Source organism: Balaenoptera musculus, chromosome 6, assembly GCF_009873245.2.
Source record: "Balaenoptera musculus isolate JJ_BM4_2016_0621 chromosome 6, mBalMus1.pri.v3, whole genome shotgun sequence".
Lineage (NCBI taxonomy): Eukaryota > Metazoa > Chordata > Mammalia > Artiodactyla > Balaenopteridae > Balaenoptera > Balaenoptera musculus.
Window position 1 is genome coordinate 72,935,765 of NC_045790.1, and position 27,254 is coordinate 72,963,018.

Genomic DNA, 27,254 nt, shown 5'->3' on the forward strand with positions numbered 1-27,254 from the left:
ATTTAACTAATAGTCAAGATGGAGATTGGATTGGATTTGCTCATGAGAGCACAGATGTTCTGATTAGAAAATCATGGTATCAGTAATATCCTTGGCATAGAGATGAGTTTCACTGGGCTGACCTAACATTTTCCATCAAGATAAGCCAATGACCTACAACAGAAACAAAACCGAATAAAGAAACTGTGTGGGATCCTCTGCAACATGGTACAGGTACATAGTTCTCTGTTGCCTGGGCTTAATCCAGGGCACATTTTGGAACATGTAAAGGACCATTTGCATTACATATTTTTCACTCAATCTACCATAAATTCTGATTCTCAGTTGATCAACATTTCAGATAGTTTAAGGGAGTGAATTAAAAATTTTACTCCCTGGAAGTTGGACAGCGCATGTAAATCAGTGGAGTTAGAACACACCCTCACACCATGCACAAAAATAAACTCAAAATGGCTTAAGAACTTAAACATAAGACATGACACCATAAAACTCCTAGAGGAGAACATAGCAAAACATTCTCTGACATAAATCGTACCAGTGTTTTCTTAGGTCAGTCTCCCAAGGCAATAGAAATAAAAACAAAAATAAACAAATGGGACCTAATCAAACTTATAAGCTTTTGCACAGCAAAGGAAACCATAGACAAAATTGAAAGACAACCTACAGACTGGGAGAAAATATTTGCAAATGATATGCCTGACAAGGGCTTAACTTCCAAAATATACAAACAACTCATACAACTCAATAACAAAAAAACAAACAACCCAATCAGAAAATGGACAGAAGGCCTAAACAGACATTTCTCCAAAGACATACAGATGGTCAATAGGCACATGAAAAGATGCTCATCATCACTAATTATTAGATAAATGCAAATCAAAACTACAATGAGGTACCACCTCACACCAGTCAGAATGGCCATCATTAAAAAGTCTACAAATAATAAATGCTGGAGAGGGTGTGGAGAAAAGGGAACCCTCCTACACTGTTGGTGGGAATGTAAGTTGGTGCAACCACTGTGGAAAACAGTATGGAGGTTCCTCAGAAAACTAAAAATAGTTACCGTATGATCCAGCAGTACCACTCCTGTGCATATATCTGGACAAAACTGTAATTCAAAAAGATACATGCACCCCTATGTTCATAGCAGCATTATTCACAATAGCCAAGACATGGAAACAACCTAAATGTCCATCGACAAATGAATGGATAAAGAAGATGTGGTACATATATACAATGGAAGACTACACAGCCATAAAAAGCAATGTAATAATGCCATTTACAGCAACATGGATGGAGCTAGAGATTATCGTACTAAGTGAAGTAAGTCAGAAAGAGAAAGACAAATACCATGTGATATCACTTATATGTGGAATCTAAAATATGACACAAATGAACTTATCTATGAAACAGAAACGGACTCACAGATATAGAGAACAGACTTGCGGTTGCCAAGGGGGAGAGAGGGTGTGGGAGGGATCGATTTGGCGTTTGTGATTAGCAGATACAAACTATTATATAGAGAATGAATGAACAAGGCCCTACTGTATAGCACAGGGAACTATATTCAATATCCTGTGATAAACCATAATAGAAAAGAATATTTTTAAAAAAGAGCATGTATATATATATATATATGTATAACTGAATCACTTTGCTGTTCAGCAGAAATTAACATTGTAAATCAACTATACTTCAATAAAATAAATTTAAAAATTAAAACAAATTTACTCCCCAGCCATTACCTAGAACCAAACTCTCTTATGCTGACAATTTAAAAAAGCCACATCCTTTAACCAACGGTTAAAATGGAGGGAAGGTGACATTCTGATTTCCTCCATTGGTATAGCTTGGATTTCTACAAAGGGTGACCCAATCCCAGACTGAGTTTTTGACAGCCTTTGTTCTAAAGGAACTCTCATATGTATCTTGAAAACAGATCCTCCGATGCACTGGAGGAGTACTTAACTAATCCTGTATGTTTATATAACTCAGTCCACTTTTCAGAACCTGAGCTTCCATCACTCTCCAATTAAGCCAGCTGTGCTGCCTAACTTCTGTTTGCTTCCTCAGCTCCACTTTCCTACTTTTTCCACGTTGCTCTCCTCCCTGGGAGGCTCCCTCACCTCACCCTCTAAATTCCCCTTCGTTTTAACCAATGAGGGGCCCTGGCGGGAGATCAGAGGAGGAAGGAAGGAGGCTTCCCTCCTGTGGGAACGCCTCAGGCTGGCTTTGTCCCTCAACAGTAGGTCACAGCTCCTTGTAGGATGGCCCTTTCTACCCAAAATTCTCATTCTGGGTTCTGGGAATCATCACCTCCCCTCACCCCCTGAGGCCTAGGAATAACAGCTGTTCTGTTACTACTCCTGGGTTATCACACTATTCCTTGTGAGTTCCTCACAAGTTGCCACCATCTTTGTAAATACTCCCTTTATTAAATATTTCTCCAATTACCCTTATTCGAATGTGTCAGCTCTTTCCTGCTGGGTCCCTGACACGCTAGTACATCTTGCTTTCAAAAGCCATGACTTCTTATCTTCCTCAAATGCCATCAGTTTTCATAAAGGTTCTTTTTTTTCTTACATCAGTTTTGACATTTTGCTATTCCAGCTGGAGAAGTACCTTGGATTTTTCCTCAAGCTAGAAGCCAACACAGTACAAAAGGGCTCCTCTGTGGGTGTTCCTCCCACAGGACAGCTGAGTTGTACCACCTCGTCTCGGCACTCGTGGCTTTTTCTCACTATAAAATTCCTCACCGCAAACAAACACCATATCTATAGATATGCAGAAAACTTAAATGTACATTGAGAGGCCTGATTCCCTCGCCTCCCTCTGGCCTCCAGCCACTGGAGCTGGTCCCACACATCACAGATGGGGAGCAGCTTACTGACACAGCAGTAGCCGTCATGGATTTGCTGAGGTGGGAAATACGTGTTCAAGCGTGAAAAGAACTCAGTAGGTCACATGACAGTGTGAAAAGTCAGAGGTGAGTTCTGACTCAGTTATTCTCAAAATCTCTCTTTGGGAAACTTTGGCTATTGAACTTGATGTACTTTTCCATGGGACAATGGGAGAATAGGAATAAACACATCAACCTACAGAAGTTCAAAAAAATTATCTGTCTAATTGACAAGCACTGGGCTAGAAGGGAGAAGACTTAAGTTCAAGTCCCAACTTTACCACTTTCTCATTTCTGGATGATATTAAACAGCTCACTTATTGAGTCAGTTTTTTCACCTATGAAATTGGGATGACAAAACTTGCCATGTCTATCTCAAATGGAAATTGGATGGACCCAAGAACATAACATATTTGTCTATCTGCCAGCACTTATTGGAAGCCTGCTCTGGGAAGGGCTGGCCAGAGGCACAGAGGCGGCTGGGGTGGGAGTGGGATGGAGGTGAGGAGAGACACCAAAATAGGTTCTTTTGGAAAAAAAAAAAAAAACAGATTTAAGTCCTGAATTAAAGTAACAACTTAAAGGACTTTTGATGATACTTAATTATCAGCACCTAGTCACCAAATATAACGCACCAAATGATAAAATATAATTACAAAAATAAATGAACACAGAGTCAGTGCCAAGTTTGGTCTTCCAGGTTTGGTTCAGGGCAAAGCCAGAAAACAGTGAATAAACAAGGGAACACTGTAGTTTACAGAGTATCAATTTACCTTGGAGAAAGGGCAAATGTTTGGAACTGGGATAGAGCCCATTCAAACAGCAAGACTGAGAGAGGCGGGTAGTGTGTGCTCAAAGAGTCTGATTCTTCTGACAGCCCAAATATATCATTACCCGGCCTCGAGAGAAGGAGTCAAAAGATTATCCCTTTACCCGTTTTTCATTTCCAGCATTCACATGGGTGTAAGACCCAACGTACTAACTCCTCAGCCAAAAGTCATAGACAGAAAAAGCTGATTTCAGAAGGTCTCATGAAAAACATAAAAGGATCTTCTAGTGGTGTCACTCACAGGGAGAAAGACAAATTCTTTTCCATAGTCTTGTCAGACAGAAAAAAAAGCCAAAATTTACTAATTTAAAAAGAAAAAAAGAATGCACAGAGATCACCATAAGAAGCAGGTCACGGGGAATATGAAATCTATTGTGTTTAAATGTCATTTTAGGGAGTACCAAATAACTCACCTCGCAGAAGTAGGAGACAATGGGATTGACATATACACACTACTGTATATAAAATAGATAACTAATAAGGACCTATTATTTAGCACAAGGAACTCTACTCAATACCCTGTATTGGCCTATATAGGAAAAGAATCTAAAAAAGAGTGGATATATGTATATGTATAACTGACTAACTTTGCTGTACACCTGAAACTGACACAACATTGTAAATCAACTGTACTCCAATAAAAATTTTTTAAAAAGATATAGCTCCATAAATATAAGGATTAGGTTACTTCTAAATACTCTGTTTCAAACGTACATGTGACAAGAGCTCCCCCTCCTTTCCATCCCTCTCCCTCCTTCCTCCCCCACTGCCCTCTGCTGCATGTATCTACAAAGGTTGGACAAGTATTGTCAATTTTCTTAGTCCTCTTGGAAATTATTTCCTTCCATCACCCCGTACAGCTATATCCTTGCCCCACACCTATAGAAAGCCAATATATTTGTATAGCAATGTATTTATATAATTCCGATGGTGAGTTTACAAACGTTAATGGTTCCATGCTCTCTTAGCATGTAGTTCAGGCTTCTGCATATAACCTCTGATAATGTTATGTGGCAACTTGGCTAGGCTATGATGTCCAGTTATTTGGTTAAACACCAGTCTAGATGTTGCTGTGAAAGTATTTTTTAGATGTGATTAACACTGAAATCAGCAGACTTTGAGAAAAGCAGATTACCCTCTGGAATGCGGGTGGGCCTCGTCCAATCAGTTGAAGGCCTTAAGAGCAAAGTCTGAAGTTTCCTGAAAAGAGAGGAACTCTCCTCAAACCTGCAACACAGAGACTCTGCTTAAGTTTCCAGCCTGCTGCCCTGCAGAATTCTGACTCAAAACTGCAACAACTCTTGCCTGAGTTTCTAGCCTGCTGGCCTGTCCTACAGAATTCAGACTTGCCAGCCTCTAAAGCTGTGTGAGCCAATTCCAGTTCCTTAAAATAATTTCCCCTCTCTCCCTCCCTCTTCTCTCTCTCAGACATACATATTTCTCCTATTGGTTCTGTTTCTCTGGAGAACACTGACTAAAAACACAATTACCCTTTCTTCACATGACATTCTTGCAACCATGCCTTCCTTAAAGTAAATACATACATGGTTCTTTGTTTTAAGAAAAGTCTGTGTGCTGCAGATGACTCTGTAGATGTTCTCTGTGACCACACAGGAAAGATCAGGCATATGCATCACTGTACGGGGTATTGGCACGCAATCCTTAGCTGGCGGGTCTACAGCTGGAGGATGACCAAGCTGTTGGCAAAAGCCTCTGGGAAGATTGATCCTAGGGAACTAGAACACAGTGCTGAAGATCTCAAGGGAGACTGTTTATCTCCCAGCACTCATAACAAGTTTTGTTAACAAGAGACAGTAGGTGAGGTACGATGAGAAAAGGTGTCTTTCTAATGCTCCCTCAGATTTTGAGAATATGGCCTACTGCTCTCCAAAACAGTGTGGGAGCTGAGAGGAGGTGTGGCTGGTTGATGTGAGGGCAAGAAGCCAATTTGTAGATGGTGTGTCATCGTGCATATACTATCAGCCTACTTTCATTTTTGAAGACCAGGTTTTAATTTTTTTTTTTTTTTTTTCAGGACAGTCTTGATTTTGGTCCTACGATCAGATTATGCATCAGAAGATGTCTCCAGGTTTTTGGTCTGGAGAATATGGCTATCTTATCATATTGCTTCTGTGATCACCTTCCTGTCTCCAGGATTTTCTTTATGCTACTCTCCTCAGTTAACTTGGCTGGCCTCTCACCCCCTTTCTCTACCTTTCCAGACTATGAGCTTCCTTTAATGCCTGTCTCAAATGGCACTTCTCAGGACCGCAGTATGACTTTTGCGGGCCTTAGGCACTTTTGCCTTCACGGGCTCCTTCTCTCACTCAAAACAAAGAAAACAAAACAAAAACCTAAAAATTTGCTTCACATCTGCATTGGTAGAAAGAAATATAATCCACACCGGAATATAATCCACATAGGAATCTAATCACTTTTTCTTTTAATTTTGAAAGAAATTCAAAGCTTCTCATGGGCCTTTTAAAATATCATGGGCCCTGGGCACTCTGCCTCCTGATGCTGCTGGATGATAAGCCATCCTCGTTCCTCATCCATAAAAGTATCCTATACAGATGCCTCTCTCTTAACTTATTAACATAGAGAGGCTCAAATTCAAATCCCAGCCTCTTCACTTTCTAACTATAAACCAGAGCAAGTGAGTCAAACTTTCTGGACATCAGTTTCCTCCCTTGTGTAATTCTTACCTCATACAGTTGCCATGGTAACGTGAGAGCCTGTATATACAATGCTTAGTACCTGGTCCGGAGCAAATGCCCGTAACTGGTAGCTATTTATATTTAACCTGACATTGGTCATCAACTATCTTGATTTAACTGTCACACTATTATCTACCTTTTCACTTATGCTTAACTCCTTTATTAAACTGTAAACTCCTAGAGGGATGGGACTAAGTTTTAGACCAGCGGTTCTCAAACTGCTGTGCATCAGAATCCCCTGGGGGAAGCGTTGAAACACAGACGGCGGGGTCCCACCCCGAGTTCTTGATTCGGGAGGTATGGGGTGAGGCAGGTAACATGCCTTTCTAGCAAGTATCCAGGTGGTGATGAGGCCTGCTGGTTTTAGGGTCCCATTTAGAAAACTACTGTTTTAGATAATTCTGCACCCTCCCCAAATCTAGCACAGAGAAAAGCTTTCCAATACTTCAGAGTAAATTATTTAGGCAAAAGGTAACACACAATCCAGCGGGAAAATCTGTCCCCTCCCCCAACTGTGAGAAGATTTCCATTACTTCAGGGGCTGAGCAGAAAGAGATGAGCAAAGAAATCTCATTATAAGAAAAGGGGCCAGTGGCACAATTGAACACTGTCATCTGTTGGGTTTCAGGGGCATGTGCAAAATGCAGACAAGAAGCCAAATAATAGCTCAGCCAACTCTAGGCTGCCTGTGTTCTGAGCTCAATCTATAACAGTGCCAGCAGGGCTTCTGGGATCCATCTGCTACTCTCTTTTTGACAACAGATCTGAGGTCCCTCTGGAAGGAAATAGCTTGACAGGAAGAAAGAAAGATTAGGCCAACTTAAAATGTCTGGATTTATGAAGCTGCGCTTGAATATGGCACAGCTTTTAACTCTTTATGGCACTTTGCTAACCTTCAATATACCCCTGCTATTCTTTCTGATTTCTCTGTCCCTTTCATGGAGAAATGTGAATGCCAAAGCTCTCCTGGACACTTTTTATACATAAATTAAGGTCACAGGATTCAATAATGAAGGAAGCCTTGAGATCCTCCAGCCCAATGCACCGATTTTATGGATGAGGAAACTTAAGCCTAGGGTTAATCCTAAAATATGTAACTGGTAGTGGTAGAGCCAGGCTGGAATCCAGCTGCCTTGACTTGCAGTGGGTATGTAGTGTGTATAGTCCTTTACGCTCCTAAAATGAGTAGGAAAAAGATATCCTAAATGTCCCTCAACAGAGGAATGGATAAAGAAGATGTGGTACATATAAACGATGGAATACTACTCAGCCATTAAAAAGAATGAAATAATGCCATTTGCAGCAACATGGATGGACCTAGGGATGACCATACTAAGTGAGAGACAAATATCATATGATATCACTTGTATGTGAAATCTAAAAAAAATGATACAAATGAACTTATTTACAAAACAGAAACAGACTCACAGACTTTGAAAACAAACTTACCATTACCAAAGGGGAAATGTTGAGGGGGGGAGGGGATAAATTAGGAGTTTGGGATTAACATATACACACTACTATATATGAGATAGATAATCAACAAGGTCCTACTGTATAGCACAGGGAACTCTACTCAGTATTCTGCAATGACCAATATGGGAAAAGAATCTGAAAAAGAATGGATATATGTATATGAATAAATGAATCACTTTGCTGTACACCTGAAACTAACACAACATTGTAAATCAACTATACTCCAGTGTAAAATAAAAATTAAATTTTAAAAAATGAGTAGGAAGAAGATATCTTTTCTCCACTACATTTTAAGGAGGAAACATGATTTTCTCCTTTACTTAGGTTACTTTTCACAACATGCCCTTTTGTCCCTGGAAGCAGGAGGGCTTTATCAGAGCCACTGAAGAGAAATAAACCACTGTAAACAGTTTTAGCAGGGCCTGGAAACTTGGGGGCAGGGACAATGTCCACTGGTTACCCAGAAACTTGGCCAGAGCAGATTCTCAAAAACCAAGTGGTGAATGAACGAATGAATGAATTTCTGGTTTGATGGTTATTTGCCAATTTTTCAGTCAATTAAGGAATGAATGTTTCACATTAAGATTTTAAGCCTGCTGTGGATTCTCTTCTTTCTTTATTAGTAAGTGAGATGCTTACATGAAACCACAATCAGCTTTTCTGTACGATAGGCAGTGTGTCTGATGGAAAAGTACAGGCTTTGGTGGTGGAAAATTTTGAATCCCAGAGTGTTCACTCTGTTTACTTAATTCTAGGCAAGTTATAGAAACTTTCTGAGCCTCAACTCTCCTCCCCCAACCAGTATGTGTAAAATAAAGATAATAATACTTACTACTTGAGGGTTTTTGTACAGATTAAATAAGATAACGTGTGCAGACTGCCTTGCACTATGAATAAATGTGTGTGTCCTCTCCCCTCCAGCACCAACTGCCTATTTAAGGGTAGTATAGGTATTGAGTAGGTGAAGTAAGTATAAGTATCAGGAGAGTAAGTATAAGACTTTGGATGGAAACTGAAGGGACTTTTTTTGGCTGAAAAGGTACACAAATCATCATCATCATCATCATTATGGTTACCCAGCAGCTGCTTTTATGGATGATATGCTTTGAAATAAATATAAGCAAAGCTCCTATCACCTAGGTATTCTTCACATTCCATAATCCCTCACCATTTCCCCAGTTTCCAATTAAATAGTGTTCAGGAAAAAAATAAACTGAGCTTTTTGCTTACCCTTTTGTTCTTGGTTTCCTTGTCCTGGGCTCAAGAAACTCTGTCTCCTCCTCCATTTCCATTTCAGGGATTATGTTTTTCTGAGAAGACTGTGGTGAGAGCATTTCCCATTCACTGTCATGGGTGACAGCCTGCAACATAACTGTATCGGGGCCAGCGCTGCCTCGGCTCATGTTCTTCCACGATTGGCTGCCCAGGCCAGAGGCTTCCTCTAGTGCTGAAGATTCTAGAGGCTTCATGTCTCCCAGAATCTGCATTTGGGGGCCCTTGCCCAAGCTGTGATCAGAGGCTGGCTCCACAGCCTCGCCGGACCATCCAGGCCCTGAGTCCCTAGTCTCCGATGATGGGTCACCAACCTCACTACGGCCCAAGACCATCCAACTCTGGTCTTGCCTAGGGCTTTCAAAAGATGATCTCTTATCATCTTTGGAAGACATTCTCTCTGCAGAAAGATGGTTTCTTGCATTTAAGGAAGCAGGTTGATGTGTGTCTGGGAAGCTAGCTAACTGAGTTCCTGGCAGCCCCGTCTCTTCAGAATCTATGTGAAACTCTTCTAATTCCGACGTGATTTCTCTTGCCTCACAGGCCTCTGGCTCTGGCGGTGAATTTTCTTCGTGCTTTACAAGTATGTAATCCATGTGTAGTGCAGGATGATCTTCATTCTTCTCAGTGTACCTTTCTTCCCCGTATTCTGATTTTACCTGCTCAGGCTCTTTGGTAGGAATTATTTTTTCTTCTTCCAACTCTAATAACCCCTTGCTGGCACCTAGAAGTGGAAGACGAAGGTGAGAAGGAGAGAACAAGGCTTAATTAACACACGGTGTGACTTGTGATCTTCGCAAACGATCTATCTAAAGAGAGATAGTTTAAAAAACATTTTTATTTTGTAGAGCTGTTTAATTTTCTCAGACCCTCTCAAAGATACTTATTAGACAAGCGGTAGAAATTACTGCAGTAAGGCAGAACTTGGTTAAGCACGCACTGCAAATGTAGTTAGTTCCTCTATAGCCACATTGGTAGGAAAAGTGTGTTTTACAAATGCATTCATTGAACGAAAGCAGCAATTTCTTGAGGGTGGAGGAATGAAAGGTTTCTTACCATTTGGTGGTCCTATGTCTCCACCTGCTGGTGAATCTGAATGATCTGTTTCTACTTCCCAGTCAACGTTCGATGGAGACAACTCAATGTTGGCGTCGACTCCGACAGGCAAAGAAACTGACTCAGGGTCTTCATGAACATGCAGCAGCTGGCATTCAGGCTGTCTGTTTGTGGCCTCAGCGTGGTTTTCCTTGTTTCTTTCATCAGGAAGGGCAGAAAGCAATATCTCTGCAGCTTCGCTCCCCAGAGGCGCATTCTCTGGAGTCCCAGCTTCCTCTGTGGTTTCGACACCAGGAGTAGGTTCCGTGAGATAGGACAAATCAAATGGAGGTGTGTAAGGTGCGAGCCCTTGCTTCAGGGCATCTTCTTCCAAGGGAGGGTCACCGCCATAGACAAAGTGTTCAGGCTCTTTCATTAAATCTTCATCAATATTTTGGCCCATGACTTCATACTCAAAATCACCCCACGAGGCTTCAGAGGAACAGATATCTTGCTTCCCTGCCTCCCCATCAAATTGCATTTCAGGATTTCCTTCTGATAATGTCAGTTTACTCACGTCATCTATTGTTCCCGTGGATGTGTTCAGACCTGAGGCATCGCTGAAACTGTGGTCAAAGGCAGCTTCGCCAACATCCAGACGAGTGTCCGAGGCTAGCAAAGTATCAGGAACTGTGGCAGGATTCTCAGTGGCAAAAGCTTGCTCACGGTCCGACAGGCCCCCTGCATCGGTCTGACTCTCAGGAGAAAAGTCTTCTGATATCCAAGAGCTGTTGCTATCCACAGTTGGCTCTGGGTGAGTTACACAAATATCAGTTCCCACGTTTTCAATCATTGGGATTGTTCTGTCAGTGGGTTCCAAAATTGGTGCTGTATCTGGGTTGGCTCCCTCTTCCGACGCTTTTAAACTTGTAATGTTTTCACCGTTTATTTCGGAAGGTTCAGGAGAACCTTTGTGAGAGGCAGGTTGAGAGGAGTCATTTGTGTTTGCCTGCTCGCTGATCCGAGGCAGCGGAATTGCGTTTTCAGAAGACAGTTCTGAAGTACATGGGACAAATTCCTGCGCCAGCTCCTGACTGGGTTCTTCATCTCTCTCTGGCTCGGTGGGATATAACTCACCGGATTCCCCTTCAGGTCCCATCCCAGCACTGATGTGCTGCTTAGTCTCTGGCTTTGCTTCATAATCATGACATACATCAGGGCTGTTGGAAGCCTGGGAATTGCTGTCATGGTCACAGTGAGTCAGTATATCAGGATTCTCACCATCTGTCTTCACACCGAAGGGTTGTTTCACATCCATCCACAAGTCGGGTGAAGCTGAGGCCAGTTGCCCACCCTCTTGGAAGTTGCCGTGTAAAATATCTGGAACAAACGCACCTTGGGGGCCCTCACTAGGGGTAGAGTCGTCCCATTCAGAGCCTGACTTCTTTATCAACTGGGTGGAAGAACTGACCGCAGGGAAATCTTCAGAGGCAATGCTTGAATCTGTCATTTCACTGGGGTGTGATTTTTCTTCTTCCCACCAATTTGTTTCTTGACACTCAGGAGTTGATACATTAGATATAATGCATCCATCTTCATCTGTGTGAGTAAATGTTGGGTCTGGCTGATTCCAGACAGACAGCACTGTATTCTGACACTGCTCTTGGGTAGATATTTCAGAGGTGAGTTTGTCACTGGCAGAAGACATGGTTTGTTCTCTGGAATCCTTGTCTTTAATTTGGTCCAGTAGTACAAGCTGGCTAAGCTGACCAGCTTCTGGGTCTGGCTGCCTTGGTTGAATGTTCCAAAGTTGCTCGTGGGCATTCTCCCCATTATTATCCAGAAAGCGTGACTCATGTTTATCACTGAAAGGATTGGTACAGTGCGTTTCCAGGGATTCAGTATCACCCGGAATGGGTACTCCCCAGGGACCCGCGTTTTGGTGTGGTGAGGAATTCATCTCCAGCACAGCACTTGAGTTAGATAATTCCCCTTCAAATGCCCTCTCAGTTGGTCGCCCTTCCTGTAGGGAGGCGTTCCACCACTCCGTGCTCTCAGCTGAGAAGCCAGCCATTTCCAAATTAGAATAATTTTCATTCTTTAGTTCAGCTTTGGGAGATATTTGCCATATGACATCTCCCGTCCTCCCTGTTTCTGGAGAAGACCTCGTCTCCTTCTCCACTGCTGTAACCTGTACTTCAGTCTCCTTTAGTGGCAAGAAATTCCAACGATCAGGGCTGCTTTGTTGATTGTCACAGAATGGGTTTGACTTATTCTCATTCTCTGCTGGTTCTGGACTGCCTATATAGGCAGAACATTCCTCAGACTTGGGATCAGCTGTGGCCAAGGACTTATTAGATTCATTCAATGAATCCCAAGCTCTGAGTTCACTCTGAGCAACCTGGCAAGTGGCTGAATGGATCTCTTTCTCCACTGACTCTTCATCGCCTACACTATCATCATCAGAACCTGAGCTTGTTGAAGTGAACTTGGCATCCTCTTGCTGCACAGTTTCAGGAATATCACATTCACTTTTTTCCTGATGGCTGACCACTAGATTTCTTTCCTGATATACATCTAAATATTCAGAATATTTGCCTGTTTCAGGGCTAGACAAAGAAGAAAAGGAATCACCATCTACTGAGCCATTCCAAATCTCTAAATATTTAGGAACATTGTGATCTAAGCTCTTTTCAAACTTGTCCATTCTGTTTTTCTCCAAACCCTTCATTTCGGTAATTACTTCTACTTGACCATCAGTAGTAATTAGTTCAGATTCTTGGTAATTCTGTGTACTCCAATCATCTTGGTTTTCCTTCTGATGCCCAGTATTGGGTCCTTGGTCCCAGGAAGGCAATGCAGACGAAGAGTCATTTAGGTCAGGACTGGATGCACTTGAATGTGTATACTCACTAGAAATACTGTCTCTGTCATCATTTCCTGATAAATTGGCTCCTGGAGGGCTGTTTTCAGTATTCTTAACTTCGAGATTCTTAGTTATCTCAGAACTTGTGCAGCTGACCTGCACATCACTGTCTCTAGGGCCATCCCAAACGTCAAGTCCTTGGGGACATCCATAAGGTAGGTCTTGGTTCATTCTCTCCGGCTCCAGGATGTTACATTCTTCAGCTTCCTCCACATCCATTTCAGGTAGATATATACTTATTGTGGAATTCAGCCTACCTGAAATTTCAGTAGTTTCACCTGAATTTCTGTGACTCATGAGGTGCTCTTCGCAGGTCTCTTTTGCCTGCAGGTGATCTATGGACACCTCTGTTTGCACATCACAGGGGTCTGGAGTGTAAGACCCCTTCTCATGCTCTAATACCTCCTGGGGTTCCTCAGTTTGAGGACTGGAAGTGACCGAAAGAGAGCTGATTTTGCCTGATTCATTGGAGATTTCTGGATGATCAGATGCAGCTGGGGAAGGGCACTCCTGGCCACCTTGCCCTTTTCCAGAAGCCCCTGAGGTTCCATCCATCGGCTCCTCCTCACTGGGGCACTCCCTATCGGTGGCTCCATGGGATTCCTTCTCACTTTCCTTTTGTCCATAACTGGGACCCCTCCAGGGATCTGAGCATGCAAAATGCCCTGAATTCTCAAGTGTGGTCACCAAATACGCCATATCACTGGGTGGGGTTCTCCTGCATGTGTCCTGCTTGTCAGGATCAAGTGTTTCTGACTCACTGGCTCCAGAGGCTTCCAGCATGTCTGGGATGTGACTGTCCTGAATTTTTTCTAATGAGCTGGAAGTTTCAGGGGGTGATTTGCTTTGTTCTGGATCTGTAACATACGATGGGCCAGGTAACATTAATGATGACACGGCGTTCTCTCTCATAACGGAATCCCAAATACTATCCGCGATCAGCTGCCCGCTTTTCTCATTCAGCATGTGATAATCATTGGGAGCAGCGTCCAAGCTGTGCTCAGAAGAGGCAGGGAGTTCCCAATCTGTCTGATTTGCTTCCTGATACTCCACGGTCCAGGGTTCTACCTGCCTCACTGCGAATCGGGTTTCGGGTTCAGAAGCTTCCGCCAGGTACCCCTGTGCCTGGCCTTCACCGGTGATGGCCATAGCCGCACTGCAGTCATCCCAGTCCAAGTCGTTGTCCATATCCGAGATGGTCGCAGTAGACTGCGTGTCCTCCAGAATCACTCTGTTCCACAAGTCGAGACTGTCGGGGGCCGCCTGGCAGGAGTTAGCGCTGCTGTGCAGAAGCGTGAGCTGTCGGTTTGTCTCATTGTACAGCTGCATCATGCTGGGGTCATCGTAGCTGGACTGGCTGCTTTCCCCAATGTCATCCTCCACGGAGGTGTTCTGATCATCTGTGGGCTCTGCCTGGAGTAAATCTTTATCTGGGCTGTGAGTGGCATTTATTTCAGAGCTACCATCTGCGTGAGGTGAAGCCCACATTTTCAGGTTCCCAGGACCCGAACTAATACTATCTCTAGGTGGCTGCTCTGGGGACTGAGGAGGCATGTCAGCGTCCCCTGAGGTACAGTTAGCATCTTGTGACTCGAAACCTGCCTCTTTAGCAAATGGCTTGTCTTTGGTTTCTTTTTCGTCTCCGGCAAATGTTGGTGAAGTATAAGAGTCAGAAGTGGAGTAGTTGGTATCTAAGGGGGATGGCACCGAATCTTCCCCTATGTTGGAGGCACTGTAATCGGAACATTTATAGGATAAGAAGGAATCTTCCCAAGGTGCTAGGACATCTGACCCTCCTTTCTTGTTACCCTCCTCAAAAAGGTTCCAGGAATCTACATTTTCGTACACCTTCCCCCTAATTTTTGGATCCACGAAACCATTCTGATCATCCTTGACTGGCTTAGAACTATTCCATGCATGATCCAGATCAGATCTGGGATTTCCAGATACAAGAATATCGTCCCCGGAGTCATGGTTCTTCTTGCCCCAGATTTCTGGAACTGCTTCACTATTTGCGTCGCTGTGCGAAATGTCTATGAGGTCTTCTGAAGGGAAAGAAAACCCGCTTTTTGCCATGGCCCACTCGTTTGGGTCCCTCACAGAAGGTGTCTCACCACGCATCGGGTGCAGATTCCAGGTATTTTTCAAAGCTTCGGCGTCATCTTCTTTAGCAAATGCTCTCCAGGCTGGGAATGACGCTGCAGCAGCTGGTTCCCCGTCATCCGTGGGATTTCCCCATGGCTCAGGCATGGCTGTGGGTGAGCGATCAGAACGCCACAAAGCAGCAAAGTCTTCTATCAGGTGGTTTGTTCCCTGAGGAAAAGCATTCGGCAAATGCGAGTTTTCAGGGGACATATCCTGAAACCGCAAGTTTTTCTCATTTTGGTCTTGAATATTATTGCTGCCAAGCCCAGGCTGACCAAATTCTGACTCCCAGGGACTTGACTTTGGGAAGTTTAGAGTCTTGGGTTGAAATATAGAATCTGAGGCTCTCCTATCAGCTGGGCTTGGCTTATGATCTTTCCATGACTCGGGGCTCTGGAAGACAGATTCCTGTTCACTGGAACTCCATGCATCTGCAGTGTTTCTAGAGTCAATTTCCAAACCACCCCACCAGCTGCTGCACCGTGCCTGGGTTGGAGGTGGCCCAGTGTGACCCGTGTTGACTGTTTTGGGGGTCATATCTTCTGAAGAGAGTAGAGCTGGTTCTTCAGTTGATGGTGAGTTTTCCACAAAGCTATTCATAGGTGTTGGTGGGACCCTCCTTCCAGCATTTTTCAGACTTTCTGGTGAAGGAGATTCATCTTCCACAAACCCTGTCAGGCTCAAATTTCTTTCAGAATTATCACTGGGACTTTCTTGTCTCTGGACAAACTCCTCATCAAATTCCACAAGGCTATCTTTGCCAGTCCCCGACAAAAGAGAACTGGATGAATAATTCGACACGTCCATCCCTATCTCATCAAGTCTTTTAGGCCCCGTGGCGAGCTGTCCTTCTGATGAATCGCTGTTGGGGAAGAAGTCATCTGTTGGGGAGTAGTCTGCAGAATGGGAAGATGGTTGGGACTGCCCAGAAACCATGGGTGCTGGGTCAAAGTTGAAAAGGTCAAAGGATTCACTGTGTTCTCCAGAAGGGGCATGCTCCTCTGCTACTGCCCCTTCAGGGATGGGACTGTAGGAGTCAAATCCTGGGAGGAGGCTGTGGTGAGGCCCAGCACCTTCTCCCACTGGACTGTCATCACTGAGGAAAACTGAGCTCTCCTTGGATGAGCGGCTGCTCCTAATGGTGGCCAACCCGCTATCTGGGCTAACGAGGTCCACATTGACATCCACCTGGGCCTGGTTTGAATCACTGAGATCGGGAGGGTTTTCCATGAAATTCACGGAGCTGGGCTGTGGCTCTATGTCAGAACCATACAACTCCATAATCCCGGAGGACCCCTGGGAGAGCGGGGCGCTGCCTGCCACTGCTTCTGTGGAGGATGTCCGGCTGTTAGAGGCCATCTCTGGACACCTCCTATTGATGACTTCCTTGACCAGGAGAACCACGTGATCACAAGTCACTGAAGGGTTCTCCTGCTGATACACCAGAATCTCGTCACAGCCACATTCAAAGGGCTCCAGCTCCAGGCGAGGGTTCTGGCACTCTTCCAGTTCACAGCAAATCTGTCGGGGAGGCACAGGGATTTGTGTGAGCACTCAGGCTCTCTTAGCTCTTTGCAATTTGTCTTTCTTAATTTTTTGTAATGTAAAATTAATCTGTGTTCATCTGTCTAGAAAGAAGACTGAGAACTGTATAACATAAAACATGGAAAGTCCCACTTAATATACCACCGATGCTTTCTTTAATCCTACCAAATTGGCTTTTTGTTGAACCCAAAATCATTTAAAACCTCTCCTCAGTGTAACTTAATACCATCTTCCAACAGGAGTAAAATTCAACTTTGCAAAAGCCAGAGATAATGCTGGTTGCTGACAAAACTAGGGGAAAAGTATTGGAATAAGGGAAAATGGAGCAGAAGGAAGGCTCTTGTTGGTAGCAGGTAGCCAGGACCTGCTTTAACCTCTGAAAGCCTCAGAAGGCAAAGGAGAAAGTAGGAAAGAGAAAGCAGCTACCAGGGACAGCTTTCTCAACGGCACTCAGGCCCCAACTGTCTCTTCCTGCCCCAGGAAGCATCTGCACGGGACCCAGAACAGACAAAGCTGCCTTGGAAGGCAGGGAGATGTGTGATGGTCAGTGTGAGGCCAAAACTGGGCTGTAGCTCTATGATTTTTTTAGGAAATGTTGAAGATATTTTGCACACTGGGCATTTGAAATGGCCCCATAGGATTAGTGGAGGTAATAATAATAACAACAACAATAACAGTAACAACTACAGAGCTCACATAGATAGTAGTAATAATAATTAACATTTATTGAATGCTTTCATATGCCAGGCAGTTCTAAAGGTTTTATGTGCATTATCTCCTTTAATCCTCACAATAATTCTACAAGGTAGGAACTTTTTATCCCCATTTTTCCAGTGAGGAAATAGAGAGACAGGAAGCTTAAATAACTTGACCAACAACACACAGCTAACAAGTGATGGAGCCACATTTTGAACTCAGGCAGTCAAGCTGCAAAGGCTGACCCTTAACCAACTGTGACCACATGGCCAAAGAAGGATTCCTCTAGAGCAGTCTTGACTTTGTGTTGCTCAAGATTTCAAGGAGATGTCTCTTGGGCAAATGGGTGGGGAGGGTTGGGGTGGGGGCCGAGGAGAGACAGGGTGGAGTCAACTCAAGGGCTTCTAACCTCTTCATCCACTCTTCTACTTCTGTCTGTTTTAGATTAACCAATTTTTAGATTGATTTGCTACAAAAAGTGATTTGAAAACCACTGTATTGGAGGCTTAGGAGACCTAAGTTCTGTCCCTAGGAAACCCGTGACCAAAGATAAAATTCAGCTTTGAAACTCAGTGCAGAGCAAAGCACTAAAAAAGCCACAGGCTGGTGATGCAATTCACAGATGTATGTAGGTCAGAAGGGTACCAAAAGCATCTGCAGCAGGAGAAGGGGGCTCATTCATATCTGGACTTGAGAGGGCACAGAGAGGCTGGAGAGTGACTTCAGTCATATATCAAGAAATGGATCTCTTGGGGGACAGAAAGTGAGGATGTCAAAGAAGGGAGTTGAGACTTCACCTCTAGCCACCTGTGGGTAGACCAGTTGTCTAATCCATTAGTGAGGAAAGATAAGTGATGAAACTGTTCTATGTCCATGTCATCCATATTATAATGAATTACATATGTTCTCATATTAGTTATTAAATACACCTGCTTTGGCATACCCACTGCCCTATTTTCATTAATGTTGTCTATTTCTTATATTTCCAAAGCCTTGGGTTAAAAGACTCTGTTCTCAACCAAGAAGATCTGACTGATTACCCAATCAGGATTTCAGTACCTGGAGAAAAACGTTTTTGTTTTGTTTTTTATTTTTTTAACATATATGAATGTTTTTCTCAAGACATATCCAAGGTGTCAGGGTGGTTGTAGTCAAAAAAACTAACTTGGATTAAAGCTTCAGATCACAGTTACTAAACACTGGACACCAAACAGATGTTTAGTCAGGGACTAAACTTTGTTATCACCAGGTAGCAGTCCTCAAGGAAAACGGTACCCAAAGGAGGACTAGCCCTTATTGGGTAAAAAAGATATGATCTTTCTCTTTATGAATTTAGCCTAGAAAAGAAATGGTTATGGGGCTCTTTTAAAATGCCCCTATGTGGGGTGAAGGGAGTCAAAAGGTACAAACTTCCAGTTATAAAATAAACAAGTCATGGAGATGTCATGTACCGCATGGAGACTATAGTTAATAATACTGTACTGCAGATTTGAAAGCTGCTAAGAGAGTACAGAGTAGTCCTCATCTCAAGAAAAAAACTGTCATTATGTATGGTGATGGATGTTAACTGGACTTATTGTGGTGATTATTTCACAACATATACAAACATTGAATCATTATATTGTACACTCGAAATACAATGTTATCTGTCAATTATTCCTCAATTAAAAAAAAAAAAAGGCCAACTTTTATCTCATTGACAATTCTATTTAGATGATTTTTTGGTAATACAGCATCAAAACTAAAAACTAAAAATCTGAATTAAAGCACTGATAAATAAATAAATAAATAAATAACAGAATGTGCAGAATACCCCCAACATTTCTTAAAACTCAAACTCTAGGACCTTATCTCTTGGACCAATTTCTTTAAGTCACCAGTCCATGGCCGTCTTCCACCGCATGTTCTGAGAGCCAGCAGGAGGGGATGCAGTGAAATGTGCTGGGTCAAGGAGGTCCTTACCTGACTGCACAGCTCTAGGTTCTCAGAGTACACAGCGATCTGTCGTCTGGGCTGCTGCTCCTCCGACAGGTAGTTGGCCAAGAGGATGAGGACATCAAAACCGAACTTGTCTGAGAATGCTTTCAAATCACTGCTGATACTGCTGTGAAACGTACAGTCCTGAAACAACAGTCAATTTGATATTAATGTCAAACTGCCCAGCTCTGGGGAGTTGTGCCACAAATTTGTCCACTCTTAGGATGTATTACCACTGATACTTATTATTAGATGCAAATGAAATAAACACTTGAGAAAGTTTGGAAATTTTCATGCTATGGCTTAAAATATACTTTTGCTTTTTTTGTTTTGTTTTCCTAAACCAGGAAAGGAAGGCATCTTTGCTGTTATTATTAAGAATAATTTAGAGAGGAACAAATAGCTTAACACCTTTTTCCTAAAATGTTTATTCAAATACTGACTTTGTAAAACATACTTTTCCTTTTATTGTTCAAAGGACATAGGAATGTCTGCTGAATATTATTATTGATACAACCCACTAGAAAAATAGGAGGAAGTTATTGTTCTTTTCTATAATTGTTTTCTAATGGTTATCATTAACTCCAAGCAGAATTCCTAAAGATGGATTTAGCTGAGTCTACTGAATGCCTTTTATTCCAGTGTAGAAGTCTAGGAGATCTGTGTTAGGGATGTGATGTCAGATCTGCTTGCTCTAAGTGGTAGCTAAGGAGGAATGAATAACTGTGGAAAAGGGACCCATTACCGCAGAGTACCCAGACCTGTGGCTCACATCATCTGTGGAAATGTTCTGGCCTTTTCGAGTTTTATTAACTACAATGAGAACCACTTTGTCAGCATGGTTGTCTCTCTTTCTTAAAAAAAAAAAAAATACACTGAAGACCGTATCTTAGCCCCTAGCATAATGCATGGCATATACTAACCAGTTGCTCAAGAAAAGTTTGTTGAATGACTGGAGAGACATATATACAAAATCAACCTGTGCTACATAATCCTTTATCATAGTGTATATATATATAATAGCACATGTAAATGACAATCATATAATCATCAACTGACAGTCCACTGCTCTACTCAGTGAAAATCACTGTGATGTGCATTCAAGAGATATAAAGAATTCTAATTTTTTTCTGCTTACAAAGTCATCAGAATTATGCATGCCACTGGTAAAACATTAAAGCAGTACAGAGTTAGATAGCCTCAACCACCAGAGGGCAGACAACAGAAGCAAGAAAAACTACAATCCTGCAGCCTGTGGACCAAAAACCACAGTTACAGAAAGATAGACAAGATGAAAAGGCAGAGGGCTATGTACCAGATGAAGGAACAAGAAAAAACCCCAGAAAAACAACTAAATGAAGTGGAGATAGGCAACCTTCCAGAAAAAGAATTCAGAATAATGATAGTGAAGATGATCCAGGACCTCGGAATAAGAATGGAGGCAAAGATTGAGAAGATGCAAGAAATGATTAACAAAGACCTAGAAGAATTAAAGAACAAACAAACAGAGATGACCAATACAATAACTGAAATGAAAACTACACTAGAAGGAATCAATAGCAGAATAACTGAGGCAGAAGAACGGATAAATGACCTGGAAGACAGAATGGTGGAATTCACTGCTGTGGAACAGAATAAAGAAAAAAGAATGAAAAGAAATGAAGACAGCCTAAGAGACCTCTGGGACAACATTAAACGCAACAACATTCGCATTATAGGGGTCCCAGAAGGAGAAGAGAGAGAGAAAGGACCAGAGAAAATATTTGAAGAGATTATAGTCAAAAACTTCCCTAACATGGGAAAGGAAATAGCCACCCAAGTCCAGGAAGCGCAGAGAGTCCCATACAGAATAAACCCAAGGAGAAACATGCCGAGACACATAGTAATCAAAGTGGCAAAAATTAAAGACAAAGAAAAATTATTGAAAGCAGCAAGGGAAAAACGACAAATAACATACAAGGGAACTCCCATAAGGTTAACAGCTGATTTCTCAGCAGAAACTCTGCAAGCCAGAAGGGAGTGGCATGATATACTTAAAGTGATGAAAGGGAAGAACCTACAACGAAGATTACTCTACCCGGCAAGGATCTCATTTAGATTTGATGGAGAAATCAAAAGCTTTACAGACAAGCAAAAGCTAAGAGAATTCAGCACCACCAAACCAGCTCTACAACAAATGCTAAAGGAACTTCTCTAAGTGGGAAACACAAGAGAAGAAAAGGACCTACAAAAACAAACCCAAAACAATTAAGAAAATGGTCATAGGAACATACATATCGATAATTACCTTAAACGTGAATGGATTAAATGCCCCAACCAAAAGACATAGACTGGCTGAATGGATACAAAAACAAGACCCATATATATGCTGTCTACAAGAGACCCACTTTAGACCTAGGGACACATACAGACTGAAAGTGAGGGGATGGAAAAAGATATTCCATGCAAATGGAAATCAAAAGAAAGCTGGAGTAGCTATACTCATATCAGATAAAATAGACTTTAAAATAAAGAATGTTACAAGAGACAAGGAAGGACACTACATAATGATCCAGGGATCAATCCAAGAAGAAGATATAACAATTATAAATATATATGCACCCAACATAGGAGCACCTCAATACATAAGGCAACTGCTAACAGCTATAAAAGAGGAAATCGACAGTAACACAATAATAGTGGGGGACTTTGACACCTCACTTACACCAATGGACAGATCATCCAAAATGAAAATAAATAAGGAAACAGAAGCTTTAAATGACACAATAGACCAGATAGATTTAATTGATATATATAGGACATTCCATCCAAAAACAGCAGATTACACGTTCTTCTCAAGTGCGCACGGAACATTCTCCAGGATAGATCACATCTTGGGTCACAAATCAAGCCTCAGTAAATTTAAGAAAATTGAAATCATATCAAGCATCTTTTCTGACCACAACGCTATGAGATTAGAAATCAATTACAGGGAAAAAAAACGTAAAAAGGACAAACACATGGAGGCTAAACAATACGTTACTAAATAACCAAGAGATCACTGAAGAAATCAAAGAGGAAATCAAAAAATACCTAGAGACAAATGACAATGAAAACACGACGACCCAAAACCTATGGGATGCAGCAAAAGCGGTTCTAAGAGGGAACTTTATAGCTATACAAGCCTACCTAAAGAAACAAGAAAAATCTCAAGTAAACAATCTAACCTTACACCTAAAGAAACTAGAGAAAGAAGAACAAACAAAACCCAAAGTTAGCAGAAGGAAAGAAATCATAAAGATCAGAGCAGAAATAAATGAAATAGAAACAAAGAAAACAATAGCAAAGATCAATAAAACTAAAAGTTGGTTCTTTGAGAAGATAAACAAAATTGATAAGCCATTAGCCAGACTCATCAAGAAAAAGAGGGAGAGGACTCAAATCAATAAAATCAGAAATGAAGAAGGAGAAGTTACAACAGACACTGCAGAAATACAAAGCATCCTAAGAGACTACTACAAGCAACTTTATGCCAATAAAATGGACAACCTGGAAGAAATGGACAAATTCTTAGAAAGGTATAACCTTCCAAGACTGAACCAGGAAGAAACAGAAAATATGAACAGACCAATCACAAGTAATGAAATTGAAACTGTGATTAAAAATCTTCCAACAAACAAAAGTCCAGGACCAGATGGCTTCACAGGTGAATTCTATCAAACATTTAGAGAAGAGCTAACACCCATCCTTCTCAAACTCTTCCAAAAAATTGCAGAGGAAGGAACACTCCCAAACTCATTCTATGAGGCCACCATCACCCTGATACCAAAACCAGACAAAGACACTACAAAAAAAGGAAATTACAGACCAATATCACTGATGACTATAGATGCAAAAATCCTCAACAAAATACTAGCAAACAGAATCCAACAACACATTAAAAGGATCATACACCACGATCAAGTGGGATTTATCCCAGGGATGCAAGGATTCTTCAATATACCCAAATCAATCAATGTGATACACCATATTAACAAATTGAAGAATAAAAACCATATGATCATCTCAGTAGATGCAGAAAAAGCTTTTGACAAAATTCAACACCCATTTCTGATAAAAACTCTCCAGAAAGTGGGCATAGAGGGAACCTACCTCAACATAATAAAGGCCATATATGACAAACCCACAGCAAACATCATTCTCAATGGTGAAAAACTGAAAGCATTTCCTCTAAGATCAGGAACGAGACAAGGATGTCCACTCTCACCACTATTATTCAACATAGTTCTGGAAGTCCTAGCCATGGCAATCAGAGAAGAAAAAGAAATAAAAGGAATACAAATTGGAAAAGAAGAAGTAAAACTGTCACTGTTTGCGGATGACATGATACTATACATAGAGAATTCTAAAACTGCCACCAGAAAACTGCTAGAGCTAATTAATGAATATGGTAAAGTTGCAGGATACAAAATTAATGCACAGAAATCTCTTGCATTCCTATACACTAATGATGAAAAATCTGAAAGAGAAATTATGGAAACACTCCCATTTACCATTGCAACAAAAAGAATAAAATACCTAGGAATAAACCTACCTAGGGAAAAAAAAAAAAAAAAAGCAGTACAGAAATGTGTCCCGTAGGAAGTGGAAGTACCACGTACCTCCTCCTCAGATAACCATTATGAAGAACTAAACAGTGCAGTGCATATAGGTGCAGATTTTTTTCACGTCCAGATTAATGTTTGTATATGGTAGCTCTTTGACACTTGTGGATTTGATATTTGTGGCTTAGACTATTTACCAGCCACTTAAAATTGCCATAATACATGTACTCTGTAATTCTGCTGAGCCAAATCTCAAGGTCGATGAGGTTCCCGAGAGGGCACACAAGAAACCTGGCAGTTGGGCGGGCCCAGCCCATCACCAGCTTCCATGCCTCTAGGAGCCTTGTTGTCCACTCCTGAGGCCACTACTCTCATTAGGCATCTTCAGTTACAAGGTGCACATGGGAATTCACAAAGATCTCAGGATATATTGCTGATGAATTCAAAGGATCTATCGCACTGACTTGGTAATGAAATTTATCATGCTCAAATACAATAGATTTGGAAGTATGCACACGGTCAGCTTTCATGCTTTTAATTTATTGTCCAAGTGTCATAATAATAATAATCTTTAAATAGGTACTTCAAAAAAATTAATTCACCCACAAAAGAAGTAGATATTTAGAGTGAGCTTTTTTTAAAAAAAATTGGACCTCCTATTATACACAATGTGCATTCAATAGATAAAATTATTTCAAATCATCATTGGTTATTAACCATCAAGAACCTCAATGCTGAGGTTTTGCCATTAAGAATTGTAAATGAAGACATGGTCCCAAAGGAAAACAATAATGGACAACTCCACGTACATCTTATCTCCAGTGACTGAAGGCTTTGGCACAAGAAGACTTACAATTTTCCTTTCAAAATATTTTTTTCATTATGTACATAAACTTATCCCCCCCAACATATTTATAAACGCTTGAAAGAAGACACACCATTTCTAAGAGATTTTCACATACAATAACAATTATCACGACACTCCGAGCTAGGTCACTCAAACAAGAGAAGGCTGGTTTTACTGGTACCTCAGCACAAGATTAAGATTCAGTAGAATAAGCATTATTCAAAGCCATACTTGTGGAACATTTGCTATTCAAAAATGTTGGCTGAGCTCCAACCTGTTTGGATTTGTCTGTGTTAGGGACTTCCGTGGTGGTCTAGTGGTAAAGAATCCGCCTTCCAATGCAGGGGACGCGGGTTTGATCCCTGGTTGGGGAACTAAGATGCCACATGCTGTGGGGCAACTAAGCCCATGTGCCACAACTACTGAGCCCGCACGCCACAACTAGAAAGAAGCCCACACGCCGCAACGAAAGATCCCACATACCTCAACGAAGATCCCACATGCAGTAACAAACACACAGCGCGCGGCCAAAAAATTAAAAAATTAATTAATTAATTAATTAAAATTATGGCTCTAGGATCTTGCTAAACTCAAGTCCAGCGGCACTGGCACTGTCAGGCATCTTGTTAGAAATGTGGAGTCCCAGGTCACACCCCAGACCTACTGAAGCAGAATCTGCATTTCCCACAAATCCTAGGCAATTCAAATGCACATGGAAATATGAAGAGCACTGCTCTAGGGAGCCATTTTTAATTCATCTATTTTCCTATGAACCAATCCTCTGGGCTCTCTCAATGCTGTCACGGGACTTTTACTGACTCAGGCCCTTAGCTCCTTGCTCCTCACACCACCCTCATCATAAACATGACCCTGGGGTGTGTCTTTCTGGGCCACTTTGTTAGAGGTTCTCATTTAGCAGCCCAGGATTGGGTCCAAGAATCTGTAATTTCATTATGTACCTCAAGTGATTCTTAGAATCAAGCTGCTTTGAGTAATACTTCCCCAGTTTTCCTCTGGGTGGCCCCGAATTCCACAGGATCACATGAGGTATTGATAAAGCACAGATTTATGTGAAGCATTTAGGCATATTAGAGAAATAAAATACTTACATTTTACAGTCACCCCAAAACAGACTGTCAACAACTATGTCCTATCCACCCTAATAAAATTGCCCAAACCAGATTTGATCTCACTGGCTTTAGGATAATGTCAATGTTTAAAATTTTCATGTTTAAAACAGAATCAAACAAGGGAATGAGTAAGATTCTTCAGGAATCCGGGAGGCAGGGTCTGTTTGTTCTACTTTTATGCCGGTGCTGTTTGCATAGGACATAATTTATTATTGTCTTCTAGCTACGCAGGGAGTCATGTTCTGTAACAGCTCTTATGTTGCTGACAAGTTAGGCTGGCCCTGAATAAATACCACTTCATCATCAACACAACCCAACTGTAGACACAGGTTGGCATTTTATTCCCCCCATCTGCCTTCTACCTGATAAATTACTGTTTTAGTTACGAGTATACAAATACTATTTGTTAATCTGCTCAAACGTCTCCAAAATGTTTTCCCTACCTTAAGTTAAAATTATATATATATATATATATATATATATATATATATATATATATATCCCACTCAATTTGCCAAAGGTTTAGAAAAGAAAGGAATCCTAACTTCCTTTACCACCTAACCCCACCATCCAAACTTCCACATTTGAAATATGACCCCAGCCTGAGATTGCTGCATGGAATTTAGGAAGTTACTTTACTAATCATTACACCTGGGAAATGACTGGCCAAAACCCAGACTATTCCAACACACCAGTTAGGAAGAATGGGAAAGTGCTCCCTGTCAGTCTTTTGTCACTCATGGATGCAGAGATTAGATCATTAAACATTTTTAGAGGTCACGAGTTCTTTTGCTTCAGTAATTCCTAGTTTTGAAACGAGTAGGAAGACCTGAAAATGTAGGGAGAAAAAGGCTTTGTTATTTCCTGGCCAAAAGCAAGGTGTAGATCTCAAGGGCCCTAAGAAGAGGTCGATGATCATAAGGACAAAGGTCAGGAAAACAGAAATGATAGGGCTCTATTTTAACTAATATGACAACCAAGATAGTGATAGTGTCCAACAGATTTACTACATTAGTGGTTGAAAGTACTTGGACAAATGCAGTGGAAAATTCCATTCTCTCACAAAATTCTATTTTATTGATATTTCTTATTCCATTGCTCTGAAAATTTTAGTTTTTATTCTATACACTGATAGCTTTAGTGCATCACATGAAATACAAGTGATCTAAATAATGTC

The 27,254-nt window shown here is 41.6% G+C and overlaps 1 protein-coding gene across 2 annotated transcripts in view; it reads right to left on the reverse strand.

Annotated features, from left to right (window-relative positions):
* PRUNE2 (prune homolog 2 with BCH domain) overlaps positions 1-27,254 on the reverse strand; it is a 261,255-nt gene that overhangs the window by 73,103 nt on the left and 160,898 nt on the right. For both annotated transcript variants that reach the window (XM_036854668.1, XM_036854669.1), the window contains exons 7-9: positions 19,503-19,661; positions 10,250-16,820; positions 9,152-9,917 (exon numbers count right to left, since the gene is read on the reverse strand). In XM_036854668.1, coding sequence (XP_036710563.1) covers positions 9,152-9,917; positions 10,250-16,820; positions 19,503-19,661 — 7,496 coding nt within the window. The remainder of the gene's footprint in view (positions 1-9,151; positions 9,918-10,249; positions 16,821-19,502; positions 19,662-27,254) is intronic.